Source organism: Syzygium oleosum, unplaced genomic scaffold (assembly GCF_021117445.2).
Source record: "Syzygium oleosum isolate NSW1041296 unplaced genomic scaffold, Sole_v2.1 Sole_v2.51, whole genome shotgun sequence".
NCBI classification, from domain to species: Eukaryota; Viridiplantae; Streptophyta; class Magnoliopsida; order Myrtales; family Myrtaceae; genus Syzygium; species Syzygium oleosum.
Genome location: NW_026607535.1, coordinates 1,541,693 through 1,565,794, shown reverse-complemented (window position 1 = coordinate 1,565,794; position 24,102 = coordinate 1,541,693). Strand labels below are relative to the sequence as shown.

The 24,102-nt window shown below is 41.0% G+C and overlaps 2 protein-coding genes across 5 annotated transcripts; both read left to right on the top strand.

Moving 5' to 3' along the window:
* Positions 1-9,044: 9,044 nt before the first annotated feature.
* On the top strand, positions 9,045-14,056 carry LOC115669508 (peroxisomal (S)-2-hydroxyacid oxidase GLO4-like). The gene is made up of 12 exons (XM_056307222.1): positions 9,045-9,184; positions 9,589-9,736; positions 9,855-9,979; positions 10,063-10,109; positions 10,183-10,260; positions 10,357-10,481; positions 10,603-10,660; positions 11,332-11,394; positions 11,672-11,741; positions 12,947-13,047; positions 13,282-13,387; positions 13,614-14,056. Exons 2-12 carry the CDS (start codon positions 9,594-9,596, stop codon positions 13,790-13,792), a joined length of 1,095 nt encoding a protein of 364 aa, XP_056163197.1. The 5' UTR covers positions 9,045-9,184; positions 9,589-9,593; the 3' UTR covers positions 13,793-14,056.
* A 4,556-nt stretch (positions 14,057-18,612) lies between these two features.
* LOC130136833 (peroxisomal (S)-2-hydroxyacid oxidase GLO4-like) lies at positions 18,613-24,041 on the top strand. 4 transcript variants are annotated; one of them, XM_056307219.1, is made up of 12 exons: positions 18,613-18,742; positions 19,673-19,820; positions 19,908-20,032; positions 20,117-20,163; positions 20,236-20,313; positions 20,409-20,533; positions 20,670-20,727; positions 21,406-21,468; positions 21,746-21,815; positions 23,027-23,127; positions 23,360-23,464; positions 23,691-24,041. In XM_056307219.1, exons 2-12 carry the CDS (start codon positions 19,678-19,680, stop codon positions 23,868-23,870), a joined length of 1,095 nt encoding a protein of 364 aa, XP_056163194.1. In that variant the 5' UTR covers positions 18,613-18,742; positions 19,673-19,677; the 3' UTR covers positions 23,871-24,041. The 4 variants fall into 4 exon arrangements, with proteins under 4 accessions (XP_056163194.1, XP_056163195.1, XP_056163193.1 ...); XM_056307220.1 differs by lacking the exon at positions 18,613-18,742 and adding an exon at positions 18,763-19,050; XM_056307218.1 differs by lacking the exon at positions 18,613-18,742 and adding an exon at positions 18,763-19,114.
* Positions 24,042-24,102: the final 61 nt, after the last annotated feature.

Genomic DNA, 24,102 nt, shown 5'->3' with positions numbered 1-24,102 from the left:
TCCTTTACATGGCTGGATATCATCAACGGGCCAATTTGGAATACTTCCTCAGGCCCTCAAAACAAAACATTTGTAATTCTTTTGAATAGTTCGGGCGAATTACATTTGTTGGAATGGAAATCGCAATACTAAAATTCCAAGCATAATTACAAATTCAGAAAACTGGGAATCTTAGAAAACAACTGAGACTTTAGAAAGCAAGAAAAGCTCCTACATAGGAGGATTCAAACTATTAAATATGCCTCTATTCTAAAGGAGGAAAATTGAGTCTTCAGTTTACTCAATGATGACATCCGTGCCTCCTGCTTGATTGGGTGGTGCGTTGCGGAATGAAAACATCTTTGCATCCAAGCAATTTCTGGACCTTATTTTTCAAGACAACACGATCATTGACGGAATGTCCCGTTTCACCCAAATGATAGTCACATGCCTCGGAGGGATCGTAGTTGGGGAAACGCTCAGGATTTTCACGCTTTGGCTCTTTAGCAAGCAACCTCTTTTCCAGGAGAATAGGCAGGATCTGAGACATAGGCAAAGGGAGTGGCGTGAACTGCTTTTTGTTATTTCGCCTTTGGGGCGGTTTGCGGCCTGAGGCCGGTTGCTGTTCACTGCTCATCTGAATCATTGGGGAAGGACGAACGGTTTGGGTGTATGCAACATCCGCATCTGTCAGGGGCTCCTTCTCTTTTCGTGTATGGAGTCTCTTACTTGTGGAAGCGGGATCCGTGAACCATCCGTCACGCAGTCCCATTTCAATTCGTTCACCCACAGGGACGAGACGATTAAGGGATTCAGCAGTGGCGCCAACCAGGCGGTGTCTGTATTCGTATGGAAGCGACTTTATGAACAACTTTACTTGTTCATAATCAATGAGCTGTGTGGGTAACCTGGGCGGCCAAGTTCCTCCATCTGGTGGCATACTCCTTGAATGACTCGCTATTCTTCTTTTCTGTGCGTTCCAGATCGTCACGAGTGAAGGTGACGTCAAGATTGAACTGATATTGCTTGAGGAATGCATCAGCGGCATCATCCCAAGACTTAAAAGTATCCACATCCTTCGACATATACCATGTCAGGGCTGGCCCCGTCAAACTCGCTTGAAAGGTCTGAATCATGAGGGGTTCATTGTCAACGTACTGGGTCATCCGCACATGATACATGTGCAAATGATGTCTGGGGCATGAAGTGCCATCATACTTCTCGAATTCCGGCATCTTGAATTTTTCTGGTACTTTGACCCGTTTGTATATGGACAGGTCAAGTGGAACGGCATGTTGCGGGCCTTGTAGCTGTTTCAGCATTTCTTCGACCTTTGCAAGGCGTTTGTCCTTTTCCGTCACTGGTACAGCTTCGAGTTCCGGCTTCCTGACAGCAAGGGGAAGCGGATCGTCCTCTAGCGGGGGCATTTTATTGTTGCTGGCAGAGGCTTTGTCTTTTCCAGTGAGACGGTGGTGATAACACCACCTCAACTGCTGCAGGCGTAGGTGTGAGCTTGCCATGAATGGATTCCACCTGCTTTGTGAGATTTTGGATGGCATTGATGACCATTTTCATCTCATCTTCCATGTTATTGAGGCGGACATTTTCTTCGGCCATTTTTTGTAACTACCTGTGAAAACGCGTATATGAATAAGTATAATGCCCAATAAAGAATCATTCTATGACTTAGTCATATTATTATTGCATAATGTACTTATTTGCAAAGAAAAAAAGAGAAAAAAAAGTTTTTATTTATATATCATTACAGGTGGCGTCCCCGGGGTTCGAACCCCGGTCGCCTCGGACCCTAAGGCTACATCCCCGGATACCACTGGGCCGAAGGCCGCGGTGGTGTCAGTAAGGGGCAAAAAAAATTATTTAAAGTATAAAAAGCGGCCCGAGCTATATTAACATTTGTACAACCCATAAACATTTTTACAGGAGATATTCAAAACCCCTAAACATAAATACAGGGAAATATAAAAAACAGGGCTTTTAACAAAAAAAAATGCCCTTTCCCGGATGCTCATTCTATAGACGATGGGGAAGCTACAGTCTCTTGGAGCCGTTTATTTTCACGGACAAGCTCCGCAATAAGCGTATCCTTCGTCCCCACGGTCCTCTCGAGCTGGTCGATCTGTATTTGGCGACCGGGGCTTGTTGGGTACATCCGGGACTTTTGGGCTGTAGCTCTGCTAGGGATTTTGTGATGTATGATGTAGAATAAAGAGGCATGGTGGACTTTTTCTTGCCCTTTCAACAGTTTAGGCACAAGAATGATCTCAGGTTGACATTCAGTCCATTTTCTCTAGATGACACCAATTTCGTCAGCGTAATTATAATTTGAGCGAGTGAATCGGGTTCGAAGCAAATGCGTCGTGAGAGGTGGCGGGATCTCACGGAGGGCCTGTCTTGGCGAGCTACCCGGTAGGGGTAGTATGAAGTGATGCCGGATAACCCGAGCAAAGGGACGGGGTTGTGGCCCCGGTGAGCATACCGAACCCGACCCTCATGGAACCATTTAGCATGCCACAAGAAAGCCTCGGGATCGGGGTTTTTCAAAAAATCTATCCAGGTAGAGTAATCCTTATGAGGGGAATTATTTTCTAAAACCTCGAACCTTTGAATCGGGTGCATAAAGTCATCGACTTCAAAAAGCTGCATGAGATGCCCAAAACCTCTCAAATGAGATAAAAACCAGATTTGTAAAATCTCTGGGGCAGCCCGCATAATTTTATCATCATTTTGTTTAAAACATTTCAGAGACAAAAATGTTTCTGCTAGAACCGAGTTAACATAACTCAAGCCGGTGCAAATTTGTTTGGCCACATACGCAATTGAAGGGTTTATTGAATTTCTGCGATGGGGGAAAATGACACACCCAACAAAAGCAAGGATAAAAATTTTAGCTTTTTGGCTCATGGGTTGACTTTCAAAACGTTCATTTAGGAAAAACCAGGGGCATGCATTGCAATAGGCTTTAACAACTCTTTTCACGGTATTGCTATCGATTCGCAAAAACTGGGATAATTCGGATAGAGGGGACACACCCAAAAGTGATTTGATGAGTTCAGATCCCAAAGGCTTTCCAATGACAACGCTGTACTCCTCCAGGGTCGGGGTCATCTCAAACTTACCGAATATGAAAGTGGATGTTTGTGGACACCAGAAATGTGCTAATGCTTGCATCATGCCAGAATGGATGTTGATTTCAAGCAAGGGGAGTAGGCGACCAATTCTTGCTTTAACATACTGTTGGCCATTTTGATCGAGTCGGTCCCACCATGCCAGAAGCTCTTTTTTAGGAGTGGGGACAAATTGGACATCAGCTCTTCCCATCGTGTATAGAATATAATCAACGGGTGGCCTAAAAAAAACAAATCAAATGAATAAGTACGCTGGAAAAAAAATGAAAAGGGACAGAATATATACCTTTCCTTGAACCATGGCAATCACAATGACATACACATGAGGAGTGAGGTTCGATTTCTATCTAGACTGGCCCAGCAAAATGAAGTTAAAAGGGTGCCTGACCGTCGCAGTCTCGCGTTGGTGTCAAGTCCTTTTAACCTCGGCCAAATCGAAAGGAATATCTTATAGTCACGCGAATAGCAGCTAAAGATACTTCTTTACGATTTTTTAGAAATAAATTTCGAGGAAAAGAAAGGCAATCTCTACATCGCGGACTCGCGTTCGAGGTCGTATCTTTCCTAACACCATCCTAAGATGCCCTATCGCGGCCCAGGTCCGGCAGCGTGGTTGTGTGTGCAACGGTGTAGTGCTAAATCATTAAAGCATGCACAACAAATTATAAACAATCAATTCGAACCTGCAAGACAAATAACACCTTAATGTCAGGATCATACCTGGAGTCCTTGCTGCCAAACAAAAATTATTTTGAACAAGACAAAAATTTTTGGCTTAAGTCCACTTTAAAAAAATGCAAGTCCCCAGCGGAGTCGCCAGTCTGTCGCGACCGAACTCCCGAGCCCTTTTTTAAACAACATGCAAAAAAGGGGGGCTCGCCTGGTACGTGCTAAGTCTAGGTTCGGGACTTAACTCGGGCCCTCCCAAGCCCATACCATATCGCGACTTAGGGTTTAAGTATTTAACATGCAAGTGGTTTATACCAAGGAGTCGCCACTAATCGATTTGGGGTGGGCCGATTAGAAACCCAAATAGGGTGATGGGAGAATCACCCTATTACTACGAACCAGAGATTAACTGAATTCGGGGACTTGGTTACACTAGTTGGATAACTAATGCCCTTTCGGTACCATTTTACCCTATTCATTTCTGAAAACATTTGTCAGGCAATTTGGATTGATTTTAGGACCTTTCTCCTAACATGTGAGGTGATCAAGCGAGTGCATAATCGAGAACGATCGGCGATCGGGAACACAAAGCAATTCATGCGGCCTAAGGTTCTAACCTTAACTAAGTCAGATGACATTCAAAAAACACAACACTCATGCAATTGTATTAAAAACATGCATAACAATACAACGGTAATAAAAACTAACATGCAAAATACTACCGTTCAACCTCAGGCTTATCTAATTTAAACAAGACAAAAACTTATAAAATAATATCACATTAAATTAAAATAACAACAATACATCACATAAAAAAAATTTTAAAAAAATAATAATAAGAAATAAGAAATAAATAAAAATAAATAAAAAATAAAATAAAAAAAACGAAAACCTTTTTTAAATAAATAAAATAAATAAAAAAGGGAAGGAGAAAAAAAAGAAAAAAGAAAAAAAAGTTTTTTGAAATTTTTTTTTTAAAAAATAAAATAAAATAAAATAAAAATAATAATAATAAAGAAGCGGATCCGGACCGGGTCGGGTCCGACCGGGGTCAACGGATTTGACCCGGTCGTTGACCGGGTCGGGTCGGTTGAACCGGGTCCCGAGCCGAATCCGTGGGGGCAGCGTACGGCGTAGCCAAAACGGCCTCTCGGCCAGGCGGACCCAGGACACCAAAGCTTACCGCCCCCAGATCGGCCTCACGGGAGTAAAACCGAGCCTCTCCACCCATCGGGGTCACCGTCCGACCGCCGTTCGCCGGCCGGCGACCAAAACAAAACCGGTTTCATTGAGGACTTTTGTCGAAGCGGATGGTGTGCGCGACCGAAAACAACAAATTCTCGACCTGTTCCGTGACAGGTGGATTCAGGGCGACCCAACTTACCTTCGGTGAGGACACACGGACGGCGGGGGATGACGGTATGGGCCGGGATTCGCGCGAAACGGCCGGCGCGAGTCCCGCCAAAGCCGAACGAAAAAAGGAGACGAACGAGGCGGTTCGGTGGGGAGAAGCTCACCGTCGACGGCGCGTCTGGGGCTTTCCGGTTGATCGGGGGGCGACGGCGACGCGGCTGGGAACCTGCAAGAACCAACTCTCCCCTCTTTTTCTCTCTATTTTCTCTCTTTCTCTCTCTATTTTTCTCTCTCTGTTTCTCTCTCAATTCGGCCGACCGGGGCTTTCTCTCTCTCTCTCGGCTATTTATAGCCAGGACGACGGACGATGGCTTCCCTCTCCGTGGCGTCCGCGTGACGATGGCTGCTGCCGGCCTACCCGCCCCGCGACTTTCGCGGCCATGGCAGGCGGGTGCGGAGCGAGCAGATGGGGGCCGGTGCGAGAAGGTGCGAGAGAGGAGAGACGACTGGGGAGATGAGGAAGACGGGGACGCCTTAATGGCCGGTCCACGTGCGTGCCCGCCCCGGGCCTCTACTCCGCCGGATGACGACGATGAGGAGCGGCGCGCCGTGCGTCACGCCCGGTCGCGCACGGGAGAACGAGGGGAGGAGAGAGTGGCCGCGCGAGGGAAGGAAGGAAGGAAGAAGAAATTTGGCGGGCCGGGCCCAGCGGCGTGAGGAAAGAAGAAGAAAGGAAAGCGGGCCGGGCCGCGCGAAGGAAAAAAGAAAAGGAAAAAGGGCACGGGCCGGGGAAAAAGGAAAAAGAAATGGGCGGTCGGCCCGACTCATTTGGCCCGACTCGATTTTTTTTTTTTTATAAATAAACTCTATAATAGACTCTATTAGTGCAAATGTACCTAATTTCTATATGCAATGCATTTAAATAGAAATATTTTTGTTTTAGGAATTAAATAAAATTAACTCCTAAATTTTGTGCAATTAATTTTGGGCAAATTAAAAATAGGTGTCAACAAATAGGTTGTTTTGACATTTTTGAAGATTATGCAGAAATCAACCGCTAATTATCGGGAATCGGGAGAAGGAGATGATATTAAGATCAAGTGGAGCTAATGTGCAGCAGAATTGTTGACACCTGATTTTTAGCAGTCGAGTAGGTCGCAACTTCCTTATGGATATACAAAAGGTGTAGAATAGCAAAAAACATTAAAAAAAAAAAAAAGGAACTGGTTCGACCCGATCCGCTCCGGGCCAGTTCGATCCCACTCGTCGAGGTCGGGCTCCAGCCCTCTCCCTGACCCATTTCTTTTACCTTTTCTCGGCCCGGTCCTCGCCTGCCTTCCTCTTTTTTCCTCTCTCTCTCTTTTGCACGTGCTGGGAGAAGAAAGAGCTATACAGGGAGACTGAGCTAAACAGGGAGACTGAGAAGAAAAAGAAACGGGGAAGAGCGGCTAGTTGGGGAAAGGGGGAAAAGAGAGAGAGGGACCGAGAGTGACAGAGGGAGAGAAAAAGGGGAGAGGGAACCGAGAGAACAGGAAGGAGAGGGAGAGAAAGCGAGACAGAGAGACCGGGTGAGAGAGTTGAGAGGTCGAGAGCAGAGAGTGAGGCCAAGAACGAGTGGGTACCCTCCGGTAGCGGCCGCACCTAAGCCTTGGCCGACGATCCCCGCCGACATTCCCCTTTTCCCCGCGTCAAGTACACGGTAAGGCCTGGATATTTTTCTTTCGATTTTCCCGATTTGGGTCGCTTTCCCGAGGATTCCGGCTCGGGGACATGCGAGGCGACCGTACTGAATCCGAAATATCTCCAGTTCGCCATCTATTCATCGTCGCCGTCGCCGAGCCAGGTAGGGCCATCTCCGGCGACAAAGTCCCCGGTTTCTTGTGCTCCGTTTTTCTTGTGCCGTTCTCCGTTTTATGCTCATGTTTAGTGCGAAGGAATCGTCTCTGAGTCGACGTTGAGCATTGCTTGTTTGCTGTATGATAATTTTGGCTTGAGTTCATGCCTCGGATGCCTCCGGACGCCCCTCTCAGTCGGTGCCTACTAGATGTTCGACCTAATGCCTGAGTCGGATCTATGGATGTTTTCGCGGAGTTGGTTCGGTGCTCGATTTTTATTGGGTTTGTGCATATCCTGCTTGAGCATTTTTTTTTAAATTATGACACTCAAGTGATCAATTAAAAGTTTCGGCAGTCAAGTGGCGACTTTTGTGGCATGAACTACTTCAGGGCCTTCCCACCCATTTTTTACACAATAATTTTACCTTATGTTTTACCTGAAGTCACCACGGATAAGTCACCACGAATATCACTATCGATCACTAGTAGAAAAATTTCGGCAAATGCTTAATAGTGTTCTTTCCTAAGTTGTGAAAACGGAAAAGGAACAATTGTTATCGTGGACACAAAATCTTTCATAACATTAAAATCTCAACAAATCTGAGGGTCCAATTCAGTAACAGTTAACGTAATAATAACAGCAATTCACAACCTCACAAAGAGGTGTAACAATTCAGTTGCTCATCATAGCAATTCCACGTCGCCTCTCATAACTAACTCGGCTTGCCTTCTCATCCGCGCCACCAAATACAGGCGAGACCATGATACACCTCACAACACTAAAAATCTCAGCATCCGGTAAACCTAACGCGAGACACACTTCATCCAATCCTCGGAAGAGTTCACCCTTCCAAAATCAAAGTAACGGAAAAGGCACCACAATACCAGGACAAACTGGGAGACTCAACAACACTGCAAGCTTGGTTTATGCATAAATGGAACAATAAAAAATGGGAACCAAAGTAAATCAGGAACACCGCGCAGCTAACTAGTCAACTCTGTTGTTTGTGTGAATTAACCAAATTTGAGAACATGGGCAAGCATAAAAATCGCGACTTGATTGATACTGAATGAAAAAGACGAACTTGAACTGCGACGAGAGACAATACCTCGGATGGGTTTCCTTCAAGCTCGAAATATGTGAAGAAATTCGTAGACTTTCGAGCTCCAATGCCGAAAAAGAACGAGGGATTGAATGCGAAACCGGCTCAATCGCAAACGAAGATGCAGTATGTAAGAACGGACTGTATTGAAAAGGGGTGTTCCTGCGTGAGACGAAGAAAGAGAGAGAGATGCGCGCGCTAGGAATGTAACTTTGTCCGAGGCCCTGCCTCTGATAGAGGGAGGAACTGGTTTTCTGGTTTCGCTCGATTCTTTCACATGTGCAGGCTGCGGATGTCTGCGTACTTGTAATAAATTCCTCTTTAATTTTTTTTTACTCAACACGAAATTATATAGGTTTACACTATAATTTTAAAAGGATATCCTAAGGGCACCACATTTTAATCTACGGATGCCGAAAATGCGATACCCACAAAGGATAAAATAGCTAAAATATTATAATAGAAGTGTATTATTAAAAGAGGAAGTGGAAAAAGGCGCGATAAAAAAAAATATTAGAAAAAAGACAACGATAATGGGCAGCTCTTCTTTAATTGGACGAGGTCACTAGTAATCACTAATTGGTGGTAATCCTCGACAGTGACCCAGGCATATGAGTCATCGTCTTTCGTAGCATTCGTTATCATTCTTTTGAAGAGAGTCCAGTCTGAGTCTACTGTCCCACATCGAGTTTCGTCCTTCAACCCGAGATTTTGCTCCGATCGTGTGAAATACCCGAGGTTCGTTCTTGCTTCTCCTGCGAAACGTCGTGCCATTTTGATCGTCTCTCTCCTTTGATTCGAGTGCGCAGAGTAACTCCTCTGCTCTGCCACTTTTTTGATCATCCGTAGCGTCTGCGATGCAGAAAGATTTTTTTTTATTGTGCGCATGCAGTCATGACTGGCGAAAATTCATTGACCCGTCGTCATGTAGTTGTTTGTGGTAAAGGTTTATGTGGGTGGTTGGGCTAGCGCAGGATACTGAAATGGTTGGGCTGACTCGTTCTCGAGATCGTCGTAGCGTGCTGATAGGTTCAGGTTCAGCTATGTGTGACTTTACGAGTCACCCGAGCTTCAGAGGAACGGCAAGCATGTTGATGAAGTATGGTGCCATGTGCGAAATGACTTGGGTTGATTGCTGGCAGAATATGACAAGGACTTGATTCTGTTCTAAATTTACGATCGCCATTCCATATTTTTCGTTCTTCCGTTTAGATTTAGTATGAATTCGTGTGGGCACCGTTAAGTTGCAGATATGCCGTTAGTTCACAGTAAGGGTATGCAATGGACTAGCGACGTACTTTGAAGTAAGATGATATGAATTTGCTACTTACGTCGGTATTTGTTAATAAGTTGCATCTTGATTCCAGGACCATATATGAAGGGAAGATCATTTGTAGTACTATTGTTGAGGTCACCTTGTTGTCGACAATCAAAATTCGTGTAGTCACACGTAGGAGAAATTGTTAAGCTGTTGAGTTAGTCACACTTAATATTTTCACTCAGGAAACATGGCCGAGGATCCTGTCAACGTGAATGAGTATCAAGAATTGGCTAGGCAAGCCCTTCCAAAAATGTACTATGATTTTTATGCGGGGGGAGCGGAAGACCAGTATACACTTAAAGAGAATGTGGAAGCATTTCGCAGAATAATGTAATGCCTAATGAATGCTGGTCAGATTAAAATCTGCAGCAGCCATATTATGTTGTGTGTTAGTTCTCAACACAGTGAATGTTTTAGTTGAAGATATAATTTCTTGTATTTCTGGCAGGTTTAGGCCGAGAATCCTCATAGATGTGAGCAAAATTAGTTTGTCGACTACTATATTGGGCTATCACGTTTCTGCCCCCATTATGATTGCTCCAACTGCTATGCATAAGTTAGCACATCCTGAAGGTGTGAAACCTGAATTTTCTTGGAGGAACTCTTTCACAGGTTTCCTCGTTTTGATTTTAATGATGCAATTTTTCATCTTTTAGGAGAGGTTGCCACCGCAAGAGCAGCTGCTGCATCTAATGTCATCATGGTAATAGATTACCAAATATTTTTTATATCAAAATTTGCTGCTATAACATACTCAATTCCCCTTTTTACTCCAGATTCTTTCATATTCGTCTATGTGCACTGTGGAAGAGGTTGCGTCCAGCTGTGATGCCATTCGATTCTTTCAATTATATGTAAGCATCCACTTCATTAAGAATCTCCAGTTTTCTTGGCTTTGTACATTCTCCATTAAGATTTCATCTCATTAATCAATGCATCTCCTTATGTAGGTATACAAGAGACGGGATATTACGGCTCAGCTAGTACAAAGAGCTGAAAGAAGTGGATACAAAGCTCTTGTTCTTACTGTCGATGTTCCCAGACTTGGCAGAAGGGAGGCAGACATAAAGAACAAGTAAAATGCTTTCCTCTCCCTCTCTCGCTCCCCCACCCCTCTTGGGGCAGGGATATCATGGTCATAAAACAAAGTTCGGGTATAGTTAAACTCTCTCTCTCTCTGTCTCTCTCTATGACAGAATGATAGCGCCTCAGTTGAAGAATTTTGAAGGTCTATTCTCAACTCAAGTTGTCTCTGTGAGTGAATGATTTCTTTTGTATTTGAGGATCTGACAATAGCAATATATTTTTACCTATTCAATGGAGATGCATGCGTGAGGAGATATCTATGTTCCTAATATCTCATCGACCAATCTCCTTTGATGGCATGGACGCTGTTTTCGTCATTATCTTTGTACCCTGCTATATGCTGCTCTATCTTTTTGGAGTCTGTAACTCTCTTTGACATTAGCAAGGTAGCAAAACAGAAAGAAATGCTCATTATGGCATCGATCTTTGGGGATATCATGGTATTAGGCTCAGCCCAGTGGAGATTCATTCCATGAGCTCTGTCCTTTTCTGATGCAGAGCTGCCCTTAGGGCAAAGAGTATTGTATTCGTTGGCGCTCTTTTCTTTATTACTGTTCCGTTTGATTATATCTGTGTCTGGAGTAGTTTTTTTATAGTTCATTTGCTTGGAGAACACAATTTTATACCGTTGTATCTTGGGGTGAAGAAACAAAGGGTTCGGATAACGTCAGGCCAAAGAAAATGTATGGTCAATACTTGACCAATGAAGACGTTTTTGCTGCCTAAATAACCTCTAGAGAGATATGTCAAATTTTTATAGTTTGTTAAATGCAGAAATTGGGCATAACATCTCCCTGACTCACGCTCCCCTTTTCCTTTGCCTCCACTGCAATTTGCAGGATGAGGGTTCAAACTTCAAAGCTTATGCTGATTCAACTTTGGATGCTTCTTTGAGTTGGAAGGTGAACCCTCATACCATCATAAATTACTTTGTAATTAATCCTTGAAATTTTTTCTGGGCAATGTTTCAACAAAAGAATCGCGTTTTCTGAATGAATGAGATGTGTGAGGTCGTGTCATCTAGTGTAGAAATAGTTTTGATAGCCATCTTACGATGAATTTTTTCATTCAATTTTCGCTTGTCATCATGACCTATGAATGATGACTGGATCTTTATAATGTCTCTATTTGCTTTATTTGGTATCTTGGTTGTCGCGTAACTAGATTACATTTCTTCAGGACATTGGATGGTTGAGATCAATTACAAAATTGCCGATTCTGATCAAGGGAGTTCTTACACACGAAGATGGTAAGATCTTGGATTGTATTCTAAAAGAAAAGCAGTTGAGGATTCATCTGAAGACCGCTTTGTGCATTAATTTGAACCATTGCTTACTTAGCATATTCATTGCTTGGACCAGTGTTCCAGAACTAGATCAGAGATTGAGCCGAATTGCTGTCCCATACCAAATTTAAATAATCAAAAACGGCAAAAAAATGTGGCTAAAACCTTCTGGTTTGGTTTTAAAAAGGCTAGCTTAAACGAGAAGTTTTATTTTAAGATGGCTTATGACCTGGAAAAATCTGTACTTCAAGGATCCTTATTATTTTATCCCAGAGTTGAGAAGATATTGCCTTGAACTTCATTATCTGCTTCAAATCAATCTGTCAACCAATTTTCAGGTAGCGTGGCCATAAATAGCAACTGACAAGGCCATCTGTCTTTGAGCTAATTTGGCATCGATTCTTTTAATAAATAAAAAGTTTAACCACATTTGCACACATGACCAAAGGGATCATTGTATTTAAAAGGAAAGTCAAGAATGACGGCTTGAGAACTTGTCAACTGTGCCATAATCTATTTTTGCATTCTCATTTGTGCTAGATTTGATGGAATTGTTTCGGGTTTTATATTAGTGCAGAATCGTGTCTGTGCTGTTGTTTTATTTTATATGAGGTCTATAGTGAGCACCACGTCATTGCCAGTTCATCACCGTATAAACAGTTCCATCAGTATTATACAATACATTGACACCATAGCGAACAGTTTGGTATGATTTAATTAACATTGAAGGTCAGGATAGCGTGACAAGCAGTTTGAGGCTTAATGTAGAACTGAAAAAAATCCGTCAAGCGCAGGAGAATTTTGTGATAACTTAGGGTTTGATTGTATATCTAGTTTGTAGAGTGTGAACCTCTAGCATTAAACTTTGAAGATTCTTCGGTTCATCTTGAAAGGAAACAACATTATGCCTCAGTTTGGTAGTTCAAACACCATAGTTATTCTGTTGGGGAAGTCGTATGAGTAAGGAATTTTGATGGTAATGGGATATTTTGTCTTAATTTTGTCATCGCTGCTATCAAGACCTTGTGTTCTCTGATATTGGATTGAAGCATCTTATTCATCTATTGACATTTCATATTGCTTCTCAGTATACTGTATCTGTTGTTACTACTATTGGTTGTTGCATACTCGACAACCTGATTAACAAGCTTGTATGCCCTCATTGGCAGCAATTAAGGCAGTGGAAGCAGGTGCAGCAGGGATAATTGTCTCGAATCATGGAGCTCGACAGCTTGATTATAGTCCAGCCACGATATCAGTTCTGGAAGAGGTGCGTATTTTTACCGACTCCTTTGTCCGGCAGGTTTAATAATAGAGTCTAGAATTTGGAGCATTTGTAAACACTGGATAAGAGTAAATGCACCCTGTTTTGATTCCTGAATATAAAGCCCAGTGGCATTCTGTTTCCCTCTATTTTTACAAATGCATGAAAGCTTGTGCTGCAGCAAGTCATCTATATCAAACAGCATTTTGGTCATGACTGTTTTTAAACCTTCGTTTGTAGATTGTTCATGCAGTCAAAGGGAAAGTCCCTGTTTTTGTTGATGGAGGAGTGCGGCGAGGAACAGATATTTTCAAGGCATTGGCCCTCGGGGCACAAGCAGTTCTGGTACAATCTTTTAATTAGTTTGGCACATTCCTGATATTTCTCGATGTGGACTATCTGCTATATTAGTAAGGGGTATTGTAACAAACCCTTGAGGCATTTGCGAAATAATATCGTGCCAAGTTAGTAGAAGCTATCTTTTCGCATTACCAAATCACCTGAATCACAAATGAACAAGTGCCCTAGGACAAATGTTGACATTCTCTTAATAGCAGTCTTCTTGCTACAAATAGGAAGGCCTGTAGTATATGGGTTGGCGGCAAAAGGGGAAACTGGAGTTAGAAGGGTCACTGAGATGCTGAAGGATGAGCTCGAGCTTACGATGGCACTATCTGGATGTCCCACCATAAAGGATATCACCAGGGGCCATGTGATAACAGATCGTGAGAGACTTCGTTCCTCTCTCTAAATTCGCGCTGCAGCATCCATGAAGATAAGATTCACATAGGTAAATAAACAATACCCTTGTTGTATTATCGCTTGTAGTTTGCGATGTTATGTAAATAGTTGTCATGTTTCATGATCAAAAATAAAATTGGAGTCAGAGTCAGAGCATCAGTATAGATTTGTGATAGTCAAAGCTGGTTTTTTCTTGGTTCATCAGTAGATGTTAATGTCAAATAGTACTTTTGAGCATCAAATTTGAAGCATAAAATCCTTGTAAGACATGTAATTGATCTGCCTCTTTTGATTCTACTACCTTCCAATCAACTTTGTCAAGTCAGTATCATCACGAATGCCCCTCTAAATGATGCGAAAGAACAGTGCTTCCCACCAGCAGAAGGCTGGGTAAAATTAATTACAGACATGAGTGCTTTTCGGAAGTGATTAATGGATTGGATGCTCCTGTGTTTGTGCAAGTCCTGAGAGCACATTTTTGCCCCTAGTCATCCTCTACTATCCTCCTGCAGCCTTGGGGACTCTCTGTTTATTAGCTGCTACTTCTACCCTCGTAGCCCAAGCCAGCAGGTAATAGCGATTATTCCTGCATGTACTCCAATGAAATTTAATTTTAGCCTTTTATTCCAACACAAGGTTCAAGAACATTGACAAACCAGATTATACATTGTCCCGCAGAATCTGGTAAGAGGTTCCAAGTCATATACATTTTCCCAGAGCCAAAATTGGAACCCAGATAAAGAAAATGAAATGAGTGAAGTTCATCTCCCTCTAATCACTAGCTCTAAAACCATGGCCGTGTTTGCTACGTAAACTCAGTTGGAGGATGATGGTGCAAACAAAGTCCGGGGTTAAGTTGTAAACATCCCAGGCCATTGGCCGCAGTGATCTATTTTGTACAGCCCAGAGTCTTCCACAAACGGATGATCCCACCAGCAGATACTTGCTTGGAGAAAGATTCTGGATGATAGAAAGCATTTGGGTTCCGTATGTTCTAGTGGATTCATCTTATGCAAGGATAAAGATTCGAAAAGCTGGTTATCTGACTCGACCTCATATTTATTATACCATTGGTGATGGAAAATATACTTGACTACGGCATAATAAGCAGGATCATTTCAGTGCTCTAGCTTGTACAAGGTAGCGCGACATCTTATTCCGGGTTTGCAGTGGCGAGCCGATTAGCCGATCCAACAAGAGGGATACATTGTTATTGCCTGCAGCTGTAAGTGTGGAAATCGGTGAAGATTCAGACCAAATAACAGCTGATGACGGACCACTTGCAGCATTGATGCTCCTAATTGGCCCGCAGCTAAACCAATCCCTGATGCAATCGAGCTCCATGTCACTGTCCACGAATTACTACATTCAACACATTAAACCCAGAGTAACACCGGACGCCCCTCTCGAGGAAAAAGAGGGCATTGGCTCGAGTCTTAACCACTCCTGTATGTGTTTCCATTATTGATGATAGATTGAAAAGTCAACACACCAAAATGAAAAGGCCTCGAGAATAACTACCAAGACAGACCAAAAACACCTTTTTGGACTTCTTGATAATTGTCACACCGCTATTACCTCACGTAAAGCCAATGAGTTGTCGAATGAGTGGGTTAGGTCGGATCGAAAATGGTCAAATCTAAATAGATTTATTTAACCCGTTTTGATTCATTCAAATCAAATGACTCATACTTGACTCGACTTATATTACTAAAACACTTTCATATTTAATTCAATCTAGGAAGATTCACACCCAAACTGAGATGAGAGTGCAGAATGAGGGAGCACGAGATTAAATGAGGGTGAGAGAAATGAGTCGAGTTTAGATAAGTTATAAACCCATTTACGATCCATTTAACACTCATATTATGTTTACACCCATTTACGACCCATTGATTGATATATGGTTTAAGAAATGAGTTTATGATCCATTTTGATAGTTTTACGCCGCACCAACCACAAATGGTAATGGACTTATGATGCAGGTTCCTATTCTTACAATGTCGTGACTCCTGAGTTTGAACTTGTTTGTGATGGTGGTCCAAGGACTTTTCACTCCGATGGGTGAGATTTTAGATCTCCAGCACCTCCGGTGGGATTATGGTGATGGAGCTTCTCCACGATGGAGCTAGTAAGCAGTCTTTGACGGATCTAGCTACGTAAACAGATATATTTGGCGTAGAGTTAAAGACCTCTCTGCAATCTTAAATTCGCAAAATTCCATAACAGCATATGGCTAAGAAGCACGTTGGCCAAAAAACTGAATGTCATGGATCAATACGTCAAGTTGGCGAAGAGAATTTGAACAACGCGAATAATGCATTATTTCACTTTCTTTTGCTTCAAGTTCGAATACTCTATTCACAGTAAATAGTACTGTACAAATTTGATTATGGAAGATCAACATGAGACCTACTATCGATAATATCGTGTAAGATTGCGATCGATGCGCTCCATGATGAATCACGTCTATAATAGATTGAGTCATAAATTTGATAGAGAAATATAGTTTAACTTGTTTAACTGATTCACAACATATTGTATATCCATAATTGTATATTGATACGAACTAATATAGGCTTTCCTTATGACTATTTGCACCCCTTATTAGCTTATGACATCCACTTTTACATTGATTTGACTACATTATCTCTCACGGGTCTCACTCTTGATTAAAAATTATTTCTTACTTTTTTTTCTTCGTTTTCTTTTATTTCAATTTTACTAAAACGAAAATATTCGTACTCCTCTTAAACAACATTTATTAAATTAAATAAGGGGCCCATTTTTTTTATTTAAGATTATTGCTTGCCTTCTTTTAATTTTTTTAATTTTTGGTTTTTTCCTTTTCTTTCTCCATTTATAACAAAATTAGTGTACCTCTTTTCCCAAAAATAGTTTATTTGGTAGATAGCTAACTAATGGGAAAAGTGCCAAAAAAGTCATAAACCTTTTGCATTAGTGCCAATTCAGTCCTAAACCTTTTTTTTGTGCCAATTCAGTCCTAAACCTTTTGCATTGATGCCAATTTAGTCATAAACCTTTTTTTGGTGCCAATTAAGTCCTAAAATTTTTAAATTGGTGTCAATTCAGTCCTAAACCTTTTGTTTTTGTGCCAATTTAGTCCTTCCGGCCAATTTAGACCGGAATTTGCCTACGTGGACGCCTGCCGGCCGGCGGCCGGTCACCGGCGCCGACGTGGCGCCGACGTGGACAACTTTAATATTTTTTAAATATTTTTTTGAATTTTTATTTTTTTCCTTTTTTTTTCTTTTTTTTTCCACTTTTTTTTTTTGTTGTCTTCCTCCTTCCTCTGGCCGGTCGCCAGTCCGGCGAGGACGAGCCTCGCCCGACCATGGCGAGGCCGTCCTCGCCAGTGGCCGGCGAGCTCGAGCTCGCCGGCCTCTGGCCTCTGGCCGGTCGCCGGACCGGCGACCGGCCAGAGGAAGGAGGAAGTCAACCAAAAAAAAAAGTGGAAAAAAAAGAAAAATTCAAAAAAATATTTAAAAAATATTAAAGTTGTCCACGTCGGCGCCGGTGACCGGCCGGCATGCGTCCACCTAGGCAAATTCCGGTCTAAATTGGCCAGAAGGACTAAATTGGCACAAAAACAAAAGGTTTAGGACTGAATTGGCACCAATTTTAAAGGTTTAGGACTTAATTGACACCAAAAAAAGGTTTAGGACTAAATTGGCACCAATGCAAAAGGTTTAGGACTGAATTGTCACCAAAAAAAGGTTTAGGACTGAATTGGCACTAATGTAAAAGATTTAAGACTTTTTTGGCACTTTTCCCGCTAACTAATTATTGTGTTTACAACAAAAAAAAACTAAGTTAATGAGTTGTCTATTTCTTTTTTTTTTTTTTGTACTGAGAAACTATTACTCAAAAAACAACTTAAGCATAAGTAAGAGTGAAAAAAATCATTTACAATTATAATTTTAATATGCTTCATTATGTTGTAGTTCATGTATTTTAACCGCTCAACTTTCATTTTATTTGGTGAATGTAATAATTTAATTTTTAATTATTTATCGTGTGATGCATTCAATATTTTGAGTGATCATGATCCGTTCTTCTTTTTATAGCAAAACACTCTAAAAGGCCAATCAATCAAAGGAGACTCGGTCTTTCTTCTGACTTGCAGTAGGAATATTATGTCCATCATGATAATTACCTTTCATATCACAACTAAGAAGAACATATTTGTCTCTCTTTGAACTTTTTATAGAAACAAAATAACCTTAAACAAGAAGATACGTCCGCACACTTCTCAAAAGATCCTCTCGTGTTAGAAAATTACCCAGTAAAGTTTCAAATGAACTTGTTGAGATGATCGATTGCTATTTTCACCATTCGTACTTTGATCATCAATAGATACATTTAAGCAGAAAATAATATTATCTTTCCATAGTGACTGTACAACAAAAAACAATACAATCAAAGATGAATAAATCGTGGATAATGCAAACATCAACCAAAATATTCAGTCTTTGAGTAAATTCTCGTAAATTTGTACCAAAAATGGAAGTCGAAAAATTCACAACCATGAAAATAATCTAGGGAAGTAAAGTATACAATTTGCAGATAAAACTAATCTTTCTTTATTCTAATACATGATTAGTGCTTGCTCAGAATGTAATGTTGGAAATAAGTTCAGAAGAGGATAAATACCAAGGGAATGTAACGGGTGCGGAAGAACTGGCTTCCATGAAAAAACATGTTATTTGGAAGGGACGTTTTCGTCTTTTAATAAAATTGAAAAAAAGAAGGAAGAATAAACATAAGAAATGATTTTAAATATGGAATGGGACGTGCATGAATTATCCTCATCCATAGCTTCATTATAATATATACTGAAGAGAGTCAACTTCCTCGTATCGCTCAACTCCTCACTGTCCTAAATCGAGTTTCTTCCTTGAACCAGAGATTTTGCGCCGATCGTGTGAAAAAACCCAAGGTTCGATCTTACTTATCCTGCGAAACATCGTGCCATTTCGATCGTCTCTCTCTTCTTTGATTCGAGTGCGTAGAGTGACTCGTCTGCTCTGTACTTTCTTGAGCATCCGTAGCGTCTGCGATGCGGAAAGATCGCATTTTTTTTTTTTTTGGTGCGCATGCGGTCATGACTGGCGAAAAATTCATAGACCCGTCGTCATGTGGGAGTTTGTGATAAAGGTTCATGTGGGTGGTTGGGCTAGCGCAAGATCCTGAAATGGTTGCGCCGACTCGTTCTCGAGATCGTCGTAGCGTGCTGATAGGTTCAAGGTTCGGCTATGTGTGACTTCATGAGTCACCCGAGCTTTAGAGGAACGGCGAGCGTGTTGATGAAGTATGGTGCCATGTGCGAAATGACTTTGGGTTGATTACTGGCAGAATATGACAAGGACGTGATTCTGTTCTAAATTTATGAGCCGCGTGTGGTTTTGATGTTGATTGCGTTTTGATATGTTGGCGTGCTGTAGTTATAGCTGTAGATACGGCGAGGATGTGGGTGCATTACGATCGCCATTCCATACTTTTCGCTCTTCTGTTTAGATTTAGTGTGAATTCGTGCAGGCACATTCAAGTTGCAGATATGCTGTTAGTTTATGGTAAATTGTTTTAGATCTTTTGTAGGTTCATTTGCTTGATGTGTTATTTTGCGTGCTCTTAGTAAGGGTATGCAATGGACTAGTGACATACTTTGAAGTGAGATGATATGATTTTGCTAGTTACGTCGGTATTTGTTTATAAGTTGCATCTTGATTCTAGGACCATATATGAAGGGAAGAGTATTTGTAGGGCTATTGTTGTGGTCACCTTTTTGTTGACAATCAAACTTCGCGGAGTCACATGTAGGAGAAATTGTTAAGCTGTTGAGTTAATAACACTTTATATTTTCATTCAGGAAACATGGCCGGGGATCCTGTCAACGTGAATGAGTATCAAGAATTGGCTAGGCAAGCCCTTCCGAAAATGTACTATGATTTTTTTGCAGGTGGAGCGGAAGACCAGTATACACTTAAAGAAAATGTGGAAGCATTTTGCAGAATAACGTAATGCCTAATGAATGCTGGTCAGATTAAATCTGCACCAACCGTATTATGTTGTTTGTTAATTCTCAACACATGTATTTCTGGCAGGTTTAGGCCGAGAATCCTCATTGATGTGAGCAAAATTAGTTTGTCGACTACTATATTGGGCTATAACGTTGCTGCACCCATTATGATTGCTCCAACTGCTTTGCATAAGTTAGCACATCCTGAAGGTGTGAAACCTGAATTTTCTTGGAGCAGCTCTTTCACACGTTTGCTTGTTTTGATTTTAGTGATGCAATTTTTCCATCTTCCAGGAGAGGTTGCTACCGCAAGAGCAGCTGCTGCATGTAATGTCATCATGGTAATATGTTACCAAATATTTTTTATCTTAATTTTGCTGCTATATCATACTCAATTCAACTTTTTACTCTAGATTCTTTCATATATGTCTATGTGCACTGTGGAAGAGGTCGCGTCCAGCTGTGATGCCATTCGATTCTTTCAAATATATGTAAGCATCTATTTGATTAAGAATCTCCAGTTTTCTTGGCTTTGTACATTCTCCATTAAGATTTCATCTCCATAATGAGTGCATCTCTTATGCAGGTATACAAGAGACGGGATATTACAGCTCAGCTTGTACAAAGAGCTGAAAGAAGTGGATACAAAGCAATTGTTCTTACTGTCGATGTTCCCAGACTTGGCAGAAGGGAGGCAGACATAAAGAACAAGTAAAATGCTTTCCTCTCCCTCTCTTGCTCCCCCACCCCCGTTGGGGCATGGATATCATGGTCATAAAACAAAGTTCGGGTACAGTTAACTCTCTCTCTCTCTCTCTCTCTCTCTCTCTCTCTCTCTCTATGACAGAATGGTAGCGCCTCAGTTGAAGAATTTTGAAGGTCTACTCTCAACTCAAGTTGTCTCTGTGAGTGACTGATTTCTTTCCTATTTGAGGATCTGTCGATAGCAATATAATTTTACCTATTCAATGGAGATTCATGCATGGGGATATATCTATGTTACTAATATCTCATTGACCAATCTCCTTTGATGGGCATGGAGGCTGTTTTCGTCATTATCTGTGTACCCTGTTATATGCTGCTCTATTTTTTCAGGGTTTGTAACTCTCTTTGACATTAGCAAGGTAGCAAAACAAAAAGAAATGCTCACTGTGGCATTGATGTTTGTGGATATCATGGTATTAGGCTCAGCCTAGTGGAGATTTATTTAATGAGCTCTGTGCTTCTCTTGTGCAAAGCTTGCCCTTGGGGCAAAGAGTATTGTATTCATTGGCTCTCTTTTCTCTATAACTGTTCCGTTTGATTATATCTGTGTCTGGAGGAGTTTTTTTTATAGTTCATTTGCTTAGAGAACATAATTTTGCCGTTGTATCTTGAGGTGAAGAAACAAGAAACAAAGGGTTTGGATAACGTGAGGCAACAGAAAATGTATGGTCAATACTTGACCATTGAAAACATTTTCGCTGCCTAAATAACCTTATAGAGATGACTCAAATTTTTATAGTTTGTTAATTGCAGAAATTTGGCATAACATCTCTCTCACTCTCGCTCCCTTTTTCCTTTGCCTCCGCTGCAATTTGCAGGATGAGGGTTCAAACGTACAAGCTTTTGCTGATTCAACTTTGGATGCTTCTTTGACTTGGAAGGTGAACCTCCATACCATCTTAAATTACTTTGTAATTAATCCTTGAAATTTTTTCTGGGTGATGTTTCATCAAAAGAATCGTGTTTTCTGAATGAATGAGATGTGTGAGGTAGTGTCATCCAGTGTGGAAATAGTTTTGATAGCTATCTTACGGTGACTTTTTTCATTCAATTTTCGATTGTCATCATGATCTACGAATGATAACTGGATCTTTATAATGTCTCTGTTTGCTTTATTTGGTATCTTGGTTGTCACGTTACTAAATTACAATGCTGCAGGACATTGGATGGTTGAGATCAATTACCAAATTGCCGATTCTGATCAAGGGAGTTCTTACACACGAAGATGGTAAGATCTAGGATTGTATTCTAATAGAAAAGCAGTTGAGGATTCGTCTGAAGACTGTTTTGTGTCTTAATTTGAAATATAGCTTACTTAGCATATTCATTGCTTGGACCAGTGTTCCAGAACTAGATTAGAGATTGAGCCCAATTGCTGTCCCATGCCAGGTTGAACTAATTGATATCGGCTAAAATCTGTGACTAAAAACCTTTTGGTTTGGTTTTGAAAACACTAGCTTAAGCGAGAAGTCTTATTTTAAGATGGCTTAAGACCTGGAAAAATTTGTACTTTAAGGATCCTTTTAATTTTATCCCAGAGTTTAGAAGATATTACCTTGAACTTCATTAATTGCTTTAAATCAATCTGTCAACCAATTTTCAGGTAGCGTGGCCATAAGTAGCAACTGACAAGACCGTCTGTTTTGATCTAATTTGGCACTGATTCTTTTGATAGATAAAAATTTTAACCACATATGCATACATGAGCAAAGGGATCATTGCATTTACAAGGAAAATAAAATGAAAGTCAAGAATGACGGCTTGAGAACTCGTCACCTGTGCCAAAATATATTTTTGCATTCTGATTTGTGCTAGATTTGATGGAATTCATTAGGTTTTTTCAATAGAGCAGATTCGTGTGCGTGTTGTTGTTTTATTTTAGATGAGGTCTATAGTGAGCACCATGTCGTTGCCAGTTCATCACTGTATAAACAGTTCCATCAGTAATATACAATACATCGACACCATAGCGAACAGTTGGGTACACGATTAAATTGACATTGAAGGTCAGGATAGTGTGAAAACCAGTTTGAGGCTTAATGTAGAACTGAAAAAAATCCGTTCAGCAAAGGAGAATTTTGTGATAACTCGGGGTTTGATTGTATATCTAGTTTGTAGAGTGTGACCTCTAGCATTAAACTTTGAAGATTCTTCAGTTCATCTTGAAAGGAAACAACATTATGCTTCAATTAGTTTGGTAGTTCAAACACCATAGTCATTCTGTTGGGGAAGTCGTATGAGTTAGGAATTTTAATGGTAATGGGATATTGTCTGTCTTCATTTTGTCATCGCTGCTATTAAGACCTTGTGTTCTCTGATATTGGATTGAAGCATCTTATTCATCTATTGGAATTTCATATTGCTTCTCAGTATACTGTATCTGTTGTTACTACTATTGGTTGTTGCATACTCGACAAGCTTGTATGCCCTCATTGGCAGCGATTAAGGCAGTGGAAGCAGGTGCTGCTGGGATAATTGTCTCAAATCATGGAGCTCGACAGCTAGATTATAGTCCAGCCACGATATCAGTTCTGGAAGAGGTGCCTACTTTTACTAACTCCTTTGTCCGGCAGGTTTAATAATAGATTCTAGAATTTTGGAGCATTTGTAAACACTGGATAAGAGTAAATGCACCTGGTTTTGCCTCCTGAAAATAAAGCACATGGCATTCTGTATCCCTCTATTTTTACAAATGCATGAAAGCTTGTGCTGCAGCAAGTCATCTATATCAAACAGCATTTTGGTCATGACTTTTTAAACCTTCGTTTGTAGGTTGTTCATGCAGTCAAAGGGAAAGTCCCTGTTTTTGTTGATGGAGGAGTGCGGCGAGGAACAGATGTTTTGAAAGCATTGGCCCTTGGGGCACAAGCAGTACTGGTACAATCTTTTATAATTAGTTTGGCACATTCCTGATATTTCCCGATGTGGACTATGTGTTATATTAGTAAGGGGTATCGTAACAAACCCTGGTATTTACGTGATAATATCGTGCCAAGTTAGTATAAACTATCTTTTCACATTACCAAAACACCTGAATCACAAATGAACAAGTGCCCTAGGGCAAATGTTGACATTCTCTTAAATAGTGGTCTTCTTACTACAGATAGGAAGGCCTGTAGTATATGGGTTGGCGGCAAAAGGGGAAACTGGAGTTAGAAGCATCACTGAGATGCTGAAGGATGAGCTCGAGCTTACAATGGCACTATCTGGATGTCCCACCATAAAGGATATCACCAGGGGCCATGTCATAACAGACCGCGAGAGACTTCATTCCTCTCTCTGAATTCACGCTGCAGCATCCATGAAAATGAGATTTACATAGTCAAATGGACGATACCATTGTTGTTTTATCACTTGTAGTTTGCCATGTTATGTAATTAGTTGTCATGTTTCATTATCAAAAATAAAATTGGAGTCAGAGTAAGAGCATCAGTATAGATTTTTAATAGTCAAAGCTGGTTTTTTCATGGTTCTTTAGCAGATGTTAATGTTCAATAGTACTTTTGTGCATTAAA

Excerpts from the sequence above, each read along its gene's own strand:
- LOC115669508 (XM_056307222.1), top strand. The coding sequence starts at position 9,594 with ATGGCCGAGGATCCTGTCAACGTGAATGAGTATCAAGAATTGGCTAGG. Across the intron at positions 10,110-10,182 it reads CTGCATCTAATGTCATCATG|ATTCTTTCATATTCGTCTAT; the intron begins GTAATAGATTAC and ends TTTTTACTCCAG. Across the intron at positions 11,395-11,671 it reads ATGCTTCTTTGAGTTGGAAG|GACATTGGATGGTTGAGATC; the intron begins GTGAACCCTCAT and ends ACATTTCTTCAG.
- LOC130136833 (XM_056307217.1), top strand. Across the intron at positions 20,033-20,116 it reads TAAGTTAGCACATCCTGAAG|GAGAGGTTGCTACCGCAAGA; the intron begins GTGTGAAACCTG and ends TCCATCTTCCAG. Across the intron at positions 20,164-20,235 it reads CTGCATGTAATGTCATCATG|ATTCTTTCATATATGTCTAT; the intron begins GTAATATGTTAC and ends TTTTTACTCTAG.